The sequence below is a fragment of the Theropithecus gelada genome, chromosome 16, assembly GCF_003255815.1.
Source record: "Theropithecus gelada isolate Dixy chromosome 16, Tgel_1.0, whole genome shotgun sequence".
NCBI classification, from domain to species: Eukaryota; Metazoa; Chordata; class Mammalia; order Primates; family Cercopithecidae; genus Theropithecus; species Theropithecus gelada.
In genome coordinates, this window is record NC_037684.1 from 23,040,051 (window position 1) to 23,051,069 (window position 11,019).

An 11,019-nucleotide genomic window follows, 5' to 3' on the forward strand; every position below is an offset into this window, starting at 1 on the left:
AGCTTGTGGAGACCATACTTTAAACCATGCTTCACGACAGAGGAGAACAGAGAAATGGGGCAGTGGAGTGCAGGGGGGAGGGTTTGCGTGTGTGTCTGGAATGGAAGATGCGATGGAATATTTTTGCATGTGGATGGGAAGCGTCCAACAGAGGGAGCAAGAATGACGGGAGATGGAGGGTGGGACTGAGGAAGCCAGGTCCTTAAGCAGCCATGGGAAGAAATGGAGGGGCTGGACTTTGAAACAGGAAGGGATGATTCCTGCTAAAAGTGAAAAGAAGACGACAGTGAAGGAGACACAGGCGGATTTAAAGACCGAGCGGCAGGAAGGTTGAGGGAGTTCACATCTTAGAACCTACTTTTTCATGGAGGTGTCAGGAAAGGTCGACGGCTGAGCAGGAAGGAGATGTGGGGTTTGAGGACAGAGATTATTCAAAAGATGTTTTTCTGAACGTGAGAACACGGGCTTCTTGGGGAAGCAAAGTAGGAACATGCAGCCGTGGTGTGTGGTTATATACTTGTCAACTCAGTGATTTTTCTCCTGCAAGGCTTTTTTTTTTTTTTTTTCCAGACAGAGTCTCACTCTTGTCATCCAGGCTGGGGTGTAGTGGCGCAATCTTGGCTCACTGCAACCTCCACCGCCTGGGTTCAAGTGATTCTCCTGCCTCAGACTCCCAAGTAGCTGGGAATACAGGTATGTACCACCACGCCTGGCTATTTTTTTGTATTTTTAGTAGAGATGGGGTTTCACCATGTTGGCCAGTCTGGTTTTGAACTCCTGACCTCAAGTGATCCATCCGCCTTGGCCTCCCCAAGTGCTGGGATTACAGGCATGAGCCACTGCACCTGGTCTCCTGCAAGGTTTTAAGTGCTCGGTGCAGGCTTGAAGAAGGCAGATTGGTGGGCTCAGCGGGGGTGGGGTTTTGGAGGTGAGTACAACTGAGAGAGAAGGGTGAGGCAGGTGAGAGCATTTGTGTTGGTGGAGCATAGACTCTAGGCTGGCTGGGGAGGGAGGTGAAGGCAGAGAAGCTGATGGACAGAGACACAAAGGGGGGTCATGGGATTGGGGATCCCAGTGAAGGCAGACTGCTGTGACAGAGGGGGACTTGGAACATGAGAACAAGGAGGGATAGGAGCGTGGGCCAAAGTTGGGATACTTGACACCGATGCTACGGCTTCTGGGCATGAAGAGGTCTGAGGTGTGACCATGAGAGGGGGCAGTGGAGAAAAGTCTGGAACGCCTAGTAGGGGACAACTCCTTTTCCCCAACAAAGGGCATGCTGCCCCACCTCCACTTTGCCCAGGCTGGTCTGTTTGGCTGGAATGCTCACCTTCCCACTGCCCACCCCACCATCTTACCTAGTCTATCAAGGCCTGTCCATCCTTCTCATCTAAGCTCATCTGCCCTGGTCACCCTAGCCGAAGGATCTCCCTCATCTGCCCACTCCGGGTGCACCACACCAGAGCTCTGGTCATCCATTGCAAAGCCCTGCAATAGGTCTTACCCCTCCTACCAAATCAGAATCACCTGAGGGCAAACACCGTCTTGCTCAACTCTGATCTCTCTGCACCTCCTAGCACAGAGCGGTGGTTGATGCTCAGTAAGGAGTGAATGGATAAATGAATGAAGAGTCGCATACACAGCTGGCCCTGAGGTTTAGGGAGGGAAGGCCACCAAGCTTTCTTCCCCAGCTACTTCAGATTCCCCCTGTCCCAGGCTCATCCCAGTACCCACCTCTGTCTCTGTCTTGGAGTACTCCTTGACCCTCTCCACAGCCACGATGTTAGACTCCAAATCTGACATCATTCGTATCATCCAATTCAGAGCAAATGTCACCTGGCCAAAGAGACCGGGTTATAGGTGTGGTGATCTCCCCTCCCCACCACAATGGCTTTGGGAGGAGTTCAGACTCCTGGATCATGTGCCCATCAGTGGGATCCTAGCCCATGGATGACAGTGCAGAATTAACCAAGGACCACCTCGTCTGCTGTTTCTCAAACTTTAATATGTATAAGACTTCCCAGAGAATCTTGTTAAAATGCAACGCCGGATTCCATAGTCTGAGGTAGGACTTGGGACCTGAGATTCTTCATTTCTAACAAGCGCCCAGAGAACGCTGATGCAACTGGCCCATGGGCCACACTTTGCGTACCAAGGAGTCTTGATCAAAATGCAGAGTCCTGAGCCCCATCCTAGATCTACTGAATCAAAATGTACATTTTAACAAGTTGATTCATATGCACACTGACGCTTGTGAAAACTGACCTTTCTGGATTGCTTTTTGTTTGCCAGCGCGTTCAAGATTTGAGCCACCTGAGGTATTAACAATGTGATCTGCTTTGCAAAAATTCCATTTGCATTTAGGTGACTCTTTGACAGTATAAGCTGGCATCAGGATGACCTGCCTGACCTGCAACCCAGGCTTCAGTCACCTTGTCTGTGTACTTTCTCTGCAAGCATGTGAATGTGAGGGGTATGCCAGCCCTACACTGTCCTGACCTGTCACATGAGCCTACAACTTGCCCAGAGACAAGACAAATTCTGTTTGTCCTTTGGGGCTAAGCTCCAAGATCATTTCTACAACACCCCAAAGCAAGAAAACTCCTCTGCACTTTTTTTTTTTTTTTTTCTCTTGAGATGGAGTCTCGCTCTGTCACCCAGGCTGGAGTACAGTGGCATGATCTTGGCTCACTGCAACCTCTGCCTCCCAGGTTCAAGCGATTCTCCTGCCTCAGCCTCCCGAGTAGCTGGGATTACAGATGCCTGCCACCATGGCTGGCTAATTTTTGTATTTAAGTAAAGATGAGGTTTCACCATGTTGGCCAGGCTGGTCTGGAACTCCTGGCCTCAGGTGATCCACCCATCTCAGCCTCCCAAAGTGCTGGGATTACAGGTGTGAGTCACTGTGGCCAGTCCCCGTTCTGGGCTTTTAAAACCTTTTGTTTCTCCAGCCACAAAGACCTGCTTAGCCTGAAGCACGATGGCCTGCTGCTGGGGGTCTCTCCAGCTGGAGTATGAGGTGTCAGGCAAGGTCGACGGCTGAGCAGGAGGGAGATGTGGGGTTTGAGGACAGAGATTATTCAAAAGAATTATTTCTGAATGTGAGAACATGGGCTTCTTGGGGAAGGAAAGTAGGAACATCCAGCTGTTGTGTGTGGTTATAAACTTGTCAACTCAGTGATTTTTTTTTTCTTTTTTCTTTTTTTTTTCTCACACAGTCCCTGAGAGCAGACCCTGTGGCTGGTGCCCATACTGAGCAGGGAGGGGCATTCGGGAGATGCCTGGAACACCTGTGTGGTATCTGTCCCACTGGTGGCCCTGCCATGGAGTCCAGGTCATTCATACCTGCAAGGAGTAGGACACGGAAAGGCCCACCAGCCCCGGGTTCAGGCTGCTCCTCCCAATGACAGCAAATAGTGCAGCAAAGAGCACCACACAGTTCCCCACAAACTCCACTCCGACGCTCAGCCACCTGTGAGGGATCAGATGAGGAGGAAATGGGGCAGGGGCAGGGAGGGGCCAGTTTTCTGCTTAGAGGAAAGGAGGGACAAGGACGCTGAACACCAGAGAGCCTGCTGGGAATTCCTGGAGGAGCAGGGAGTGAGGGAGGCGGCTTCTGACCGGTTGGAGATGATGTAGGGGTAGCAGCTTTTCTGGTTGGCATCCACCTTAGTATCACTGATGGCCTCAAAGTCCTGGCTGCGGTTGTAGGCCCGGATGACACTGGCACCAGTCACTGTCTCCGAAAAGTGGGAGTAGATAGGTGAGCGGCTGACTGATTCCAGCCGCTTCAGTTGCCGTGATGTGGCTACATAGAAGCGCTGATGGAGGGAGAAGGAGTTTGGGGTCAGGGCCATGGAACCCCCAACTCAGTCCTGCCTGTCTCTGAACTCATCCATTTTCAGATGAGTCCTCCCAGCCAGCCTCACTCCCACCACGAGACATCACTGTCTTCCCCCACTTCCAAGGACCCAAGACTTGCGGCCTTGATGTGTCATTCACGCCTTCCCTCTGACTGTCTCTGCTTCAACCCCACAACAACACTGCTCTGCCTCCAGTTTCCATCCTCTCCTCCATGGCCTATTATAGTCCTGTATATCGAGGACTATACAGGGTGTCTATCTGATCCTCCCCTAGCCCAGCACAGAGCACAGCCTACAGCATGGTCGCTGTACCCAGGTGTTGAGCATCTGTCCCCGGCAACTGACTAATTCATTACAGAACAGGAGTTCAGTGTCTGCAAAGGCCTTTTACAGTAGCTGTATCACCTCATCTATGTTAAACACATGCATACACGTATGTTTAGATATGTGTAAAAGGAAGGAAAGGATAACGTGTCCCAAACTGTTGACAATGTTTCATCAAAACAAAAACAGCCAACAGGAAGGCCAGGCATGGTGGCTCCCACCTGTAATCCCAACACTTTGCGGGGCTGAGGCGGGCGGATTCACTTGAGGTCAGGAGTTCAAGACTAGCCTGGCCAACATAAAAAAACTCCATCTCTACTAAAACTACAAAAATTAGCTGGGCGTGGTGGTGCGTGCCTGTAATCCCAGCTACTTGGGAGGCTGAAACAGGAGAATTGCTTGAACCTGGGAGGCGGAGATTGCAGTGAGCCGAGATTGTGCAGCTGCACTCCAGCCTGAGTGACAGAGCGAGACTCCATCTCAAAAAAAAGAAAAAAAAAAAGCCAACAGGAAAGTCCCAGTGCCAGCTACAATGTATAACTATTTCATTTTATTCTCTCACCAGCTCCATGAGGAAGGTCTATGAGTCATTCTATTTTACAGGTGAGGCAAATGAGTTTCAAAGAGGTTAAGTAATGGCTCCCCTAACATAAATGTTAAGCAATGACTGCCCCTAACAAAACCCTGTAATGGCCGGGCGCGGTGGCTCAAGCCTGTAATCCCAGCACTTTGGGAGGCCGAGGCGGGTGGATCACGAGGTCAGGAGATCGAGACCATCCTGGCTAACATGGTGAAACCCCGTCTCTACTAAAAATACAAAAAACTAGCCGGGCGTGGTGGCGGGCGCCTGTAGTCCCAGCTACTCGGAGGCTGAGGCGGGAGAATGGCGTGAACCCGGGAGGTGGAGCTTGCAGTGAGCCGAGATCGCGCCACTGCACTCCAGCCTGGGCGACAGAGCAAGACTCCGTCTCAAAAAAAAAAAAAAAAAAAAACAAAACCCTGTAATGCTGGTGGCCTGAAGCGTCCCAACCCTGTTGCCCCCGCCCATGTGGATGCCCCGCCCCACACCAGCACCACACCCACACTGGAATCACGCCCACCCCACACCTGCACCAAAGTGTAGAGCACAGCCAAGGGCAGGATGACCACAGTAAAGAGCGGCGTGCTGGCCACGATGACCACAAGAGTGGAGATGGCATTGAAGAAGGAATTGAGCAGCATGAGGATGACAGGGGCCAGAAGTTCATCAATGATGTAGATGTCCTTGGAGAAGCGGTTCAGGATGCGGCCTGAGGGTGTGGTGTCAAAGAAGGACTGTGGCGAGCGTATCTTGTTGTGCAGCAGTGCCTGGTGCAACACACGGGCAGCCTGGATGCCACCCGCTGCCATGGCCATGGCTGACAGCATCACTAGGAGCCCTGTTGGAGAAGGCAGAGGGCACTGGCTCACCTGGACTATTAAGCGGGCACGAAGGGGTAGAATCAGAGACATGGGTTGACCAGAGTGGGTTAGGGGGGCTTGGATGCAAGGGCATGGTTTGGGGCGCCTGGCAGCCCAGAGAAGAAGGGATATTGGAGCCCCTTCTGGACACTCCCGCAGGCTCACCTTGCAGAATTCCTAAGGCGGCATAGACGCCCAGCCTCAGGGAAGTGTTGTTCTGTCTATTGTCCACCATGGCATCATTCGTCCAGGCACTGAGCCACACATTGGCTCCAATGGCAGCCGCACTTTGGCCCACATACAGGAGACAAATGGCCAGTGTGGTACAGAGCCCCACAGCCTTGGCATAATCCCGGAACACACTCAGCTCCACCTATAGGGAGCAGCCATGGCAGTCAGGGACAGGAGACTCCATAAACCCTGGGGCTGCTGGGGCCTGCCTGTCCATCCCCTCCAGCCCCTCTTGCCCCACCGACTCACAGTGCCAATCTCTGCTTTCTCCTTCTGGGTCAGTATCCCATCTGCCTTCGCCTCTGTCACCCGCACCTTCTCTGATGGACCCAGGCGCCTCCGGGGTGCAGGCTGACCCTGTCCCTCCCCATCCGATGACAGGGCACTCAGCTGTCTGTGGAGGCAGCTGGTCAGGCCCAGGGAGGGGGCCTCAGGCACCCCCCAGGACAGAGGCTGGGAGTGTCAGGGAGAAACCTGTACCCCACCTGGCAGGGCTTGGGGAGCCCCGATACAGCCTCCTGGAGGGCTGGGGGCTCTCAGGAGCTCACCTCATAAACTGCTTCTGGACCGCATAGGTGACTGGATCACTGTCTGTCAGATCCGTGTGGTTGCTGAGTGTGTCTTCAATCAGCAGTGCCTCATTATCCTCCGCACCTTCCAGCGCTGCAGTGGGGTTGGAGGAAGGAGAGAGTTCAGCTAGTTCTCCCTGCACGCCCCTGGCATCTCCCATTCCCCACTCTAATGAAAGGGGCTCAATGGACAAGCATGAAAATAAAATGAGGGGGATTGAAAGGGCAACAAGAAAGACTTGGGTTAGGCAACAAGAAAAACTTCTCTTCACAAATTATGGAGAAAGGGACTCAAATACAAGGGTTAGGAACTTGGGCTCTGGAGTCAGACTGGCTGAGCTTAAAACCCACGTCCTTGGCTGGGTGTGGTGGTTCACGCCTCTAATTCCAGCACTTGAGGAGGCTGAGGCAGGCAGCTCACGAGGTCAGGAGATTCAGACCAGCCTGGCCAACATGGTGAAACCCCGTCTCTACTAAAATTACAAAAATTAGCCAGGTGTGGTGGTGGGTGCCTGTAATCCCAGCTACTTAGGAAGCTGAGGCAGGAGAATGGCGTGAACCCGGGAGGCAAAGGTTGCAGTGAACCAAGATCGCACCACTGCACTCCAGCCTGGGCAACAGAGTGGGGAAAAAAAAAGGAAAAAAAAAAAAGTCTGCATGACTGTAGGCTGTAGGCCTAAAAGAAAATGTGTCTAGTGTGTGAGCAAGAGGCACAGCACTTGGTGAATGCTCAAGGCACGTTGGCTGTACATATACCCATGTGCAAGAAAGCCCAGGAAAGGTCTGTGAGCCAATCCAGAATTGGGGGCTGCGGAACTAGGTCTGGGCAACAAGGAGCCAGGGGCATGTTGTGAGCCAGAGACTTCAACAAGCTCCATGAGGACTGTAATTTTTTTTGTTAGCTCACTGCTATATCTTAGTGTCTGGAACAGTGCCTGGATATAGTGATTGTCCAATAAATTTTGGTTGCTAAATAAATGGCTGTGCCAAGCACTTGCAGACTTGCCAAACTATTTATCCATGAAGCAGCCTTGCTACACAAGCTGGGCCCGGGCCCTCCTATGCTTTCAACAGATGGAAAACAGGCTCTGAGATCGGGCAATGTGGCTCACACCTGTAATCCCAGCACTTTGAGAGGCCAAGGGGGGCAGATCACGAGGTCAAGAAATCAAGACCATCCTGGCCAACATGGTGAAACCCTGCCTCTATTAAAAATACAAAAATTAGCCAGGTGTGGTGGCGCATGCCTGTAGTCCCAGCTACTTGGGAGCCTGAGGCAGGAGAATCACTTGAACCTGGGAGGCAGAGGTTGCAGTGAGCTGAGATTGCGCCACTGCACTTCAGCCTGGGTGACAGAGTGAGACTCCGTCTCAAAAAAAAAAAAAAAAAGAAAAAGAAAAAGAAAAAGAAGGAAAGAAAACAGGCTTTGAGAGCGGAGCTGAGGATCTGAGTTCCCACAGTTAGGGTGGAGGAGGCAGTGGGACTCGACTATGTCTAGTCTACTTTCCCTCTGGTGAGTGTCACACACATGGCCCAAGTTTCCCAGAACCTGCCTGGCACGACACTAGGCCAGTCTAGACACACTCAGAGACCCCAGACAGAAGGGATGCTGGGAAGGCACAGGAATCAGAGAGCCCAGGACAGCAGATACCGATCCAGCTGTCCTCCAGGTGCTGGTCCTCATCGGGGGCGTAGTTGTGGAGAAAGTTGGCAAAGGAGCCATTGCGCTGCAGCAGGGCTGGGTAGGGGCCCATCTCAGACACCTGTCCATCAGCTAGCACGATGATGAAGTCTGTCTGGGGCAGGAAGCTAATGCCGTGCGTCACCAGCACTCGCGTCTGGGGAGAAGGCAGCAGGCTGTCACCCCTACCACCGTCGCACACACCCCCAGCACAGGCACGGAGCCACAGAGTGAGTGTGAGGTGTACCCATATGCCAGGGAGCTTGGACAAGCACATGGGTGACTCACCTTGTGCTCGCCACAGGCTGCTGAGAACCTCGCAGGTGGGGGAGTTGTCCCCACAGGTTTCTCCTGATGCCCAACCCACATGCCCACTTCTCACACCTCCCCCCGACACCTCCAGGTCGCATCCAAACCCCTCAGCGTCTCACCAGCTCTCTCTTCGGGCCTCAGATCTCACCTTAGCCCCCTTAGCCTCCAGCAGGCCTCACCTTGCCTGCCAGCACACCTTCTGGCCCGATGACGTGGTCAAAGATGTGCTTGGCCACATGAGAGTCCACCGCGGACAGTGGGTCATCCAGCAAGAAAATATCGGCATCACTGTACACAGCTCGAGCCAGACTGACCCGCTGCCGCTGGCCCCCAGACAGGTTAATGCCCTGGAGGGAGGCGGGGGGTGGGAAAAATGGGGTCAGACAGGCACAGGGAGACAATGGCCTGTGCACTGTTATTTGGGATGGCAGATTTTTTTGTTTGTTGTTTGTTTTCTGAGATGGAGTCTCACTCTGTCGCCCACGCTGGAGTGCAGTGGTGTGATCTTGGCTCACTGCAACCTCTGCCTCTCGAGTTTGAGCAATTCTTACGCCTCAGCCTCCCGAGTAGCTAGGATTGATTGCAGGACCACCATGCCTGGCTACTGACTAAAATGTTTTATTTTTTATAGAGACAGAATCTCCGTATGTTGCTCAGGCTAGCCTCGAGCTCCTGAGCTCAAGCAATCGGCCCACCTCAGCCTCCCAAAGTAAAGTGCTGGGATTACAGGTGTGAGCCACTGTGCCTGGCCAGAACAGCAGACTTCTGAATCTGTATTTCACATGGGGCCTAGTCTGTCCCTGCAATGTGTGAGGGACAGAGGTAAAGGGTAAGTCCTCCTGGGGTAGGTGAGGCCATTCTGCTCCATTGGTCACCATCCTGACCAGCTTGGTGTTCTGCCCAACCCATCTATGGATGAATGGACACACAAATGTATGTATATGTGTGTGTGTGTGTGTATATATATATATATACACATATATATATAAAATGAAATATCATTCAGTCTTACTTGGAGAGAAATTCTGACACATGCTACAACATGGCTATGCCTTGAGGACATTACGCTAAGTGAAATAAGCCCATCACCAAAAGACAAATGCTGGATGATTCCACTTACGTGAAGTACCTAGGTGATATGGTTGAAATATTTGTTCCTTCCAAAGTTCATGTTGAAACTTAGCCCCCCAGTGTGGCAGGATTGAGGGGAAGCGTTTACCAGGTGATTAGGTCATGAAAACAGAGCCCTCATGAATGGTTGATCCATTATGGATTAATAGGTTGATGTGTGAATGGGTTACTGGGGGAATGGGACTGGTGGCTTTATAAGAAAGGAAGAGAAACCTGAGGCCGAGCGTGGTGGCTCATGCCTGTAATCCCAGCAATTTGGGAGGCTGAGGTGGGTGGATCATTTGAAGTCAGGAGTGCGAGACCAGCATGGACAACATGGTGAAACCCGTCTCTACTAAAAATACAAAAATTAATCGGGCTGTAGTTGCATGCACCTGTAATCCCAGCTATTCGGGGGGCTGAGGCTGGAGAATTGTTTGAACCCGGGAGGCGGAGGTTCCAGTGAGCCAAGATCACGCTCTGCACTCCAGTCTACAGTCTGGGCAACAGAGTGAGGCCTTGTCTCAAACAAAAAAAAAAAAAGAAAGAAAGGAAGAGAGACCTGAGCTAGCATGCTTGGTCCCCTTGCCATGGGATTCTCTGTGTGGCCTTGGGACTCTGCAGACGCCCCGCTAACAAGAGGCCCTCTCCAGAGGCAGCCCCTGGACCGTGGACTCCTCAGTCTCCATAACTGCACAAAATACATTTCTTTTCTTTATAAATTACCTAGTTTCAGGCATTCTCTTATAAGCAATAGAAAATGGACTAAGATACTAAATAGTCAAATTCCCAGGAACAGAAAATAGAATGGTGGTTACTGGGGCTAGAGGCAGTGGGGAATGAGGAGTTGCCTAGTAGATGCAGTTTTAGTTTTGCAAGATGAAAGGGTTCTGGAGATTGGTTGCACAGCACTGTAAATATACTTAACACTGTTGAACTGCACGCTGAAAAATGATTAAGTTTTTTTTTTTTTTTTTTTTTCTGAGACAGAGTCTCGCTCTGTCACCCCGGCTCGAATGCAGTGATACAATCAATCTCAGTTCACTGCAACCTCTGCCTCCTGGGCTTACGCAATTCTCCTGCCTCAGCCTCCTGAGTAGCTGGGACTACAGGCACGTGCCATCACACTTGGCTAATTTTTTTGTATTTCTAGTAGAGATAGGGTTTTATCATGTTAGCCAGGCTGGCCTTGAACTCCTGACCTCAAATGATACACCCGCCTCAGCCTCCCAGAGTACTGGGAGCCACCACGCCTGGCAAGATGATATATTTTATGTTATGTGTGTTTTACCACAGTTAAAAACAATTAAAAAGCAAAGCTCCAAACTTTCCCCAATGTGCCACGTTTTTTAGAGTAAAGGCCAAAATCTTTTTGTTTTTTTTGGTTTTTTTTGGTTTTTTTTTTTGTTTTTTTTTTTTTTGACGGGGTCTTGTTTTTTCTCCCCGGGTTGGGGGGAGGGGGCGGGTTTCCGACGCCTGCAGAGGCACC

General features: G+C 51.5%; 1 protein-coding gene across 1 annotated transcript in view; it reads right to left on the bottom strand.

Moving 5' to 3' along the window:
- The window catches only part of ABCC3 (ATP binding cassette subfamily C member 3), a 56,811-nt gene that overhangs the window by 9,772 nt on the left and 36,020 nt on the right, over window positions 1-11,019 (bottom strand). The window contains exons 18-26 of the mRNA XM_025361863.1: window positions 8,600-8,767; window positions 8,079-8,265; window positions 6,407-6,521; window positions 6,108-6,252; window positions 5,793-6,000; window positions 5,295-5,605; window positions 3,622-3,821; window positions 3,346-3,472; window positions 1,735-1,836 (exon numbers count right to left, since the gene is read on the bottom strand). Coding sequence (XP_025217648.1) covers window positions 1,735-1,836; window positions 3,346-3,472; window positions 3,622-3,821; window positions 5,295-5,605; window positions 5,793-6,000; window positions 6,108-6,252; window positions 6,407-6,521; window positions 8,079-8,265; window positions 8,600-8,767 — 1,563 coding nt within the window. The remainder of the gene's footprint in view (window positions 1-1,734; window positions 1,837-3,345; window positions 3,473-3,621; window positions 3,822-5,294; window positions 5,606-5,792; window positions 6,001-6,107; window positions 6,253-6,406; window positions 6,522-8,078; window positions 8,266-8,599; window positions 8,768-11,019) is intronic.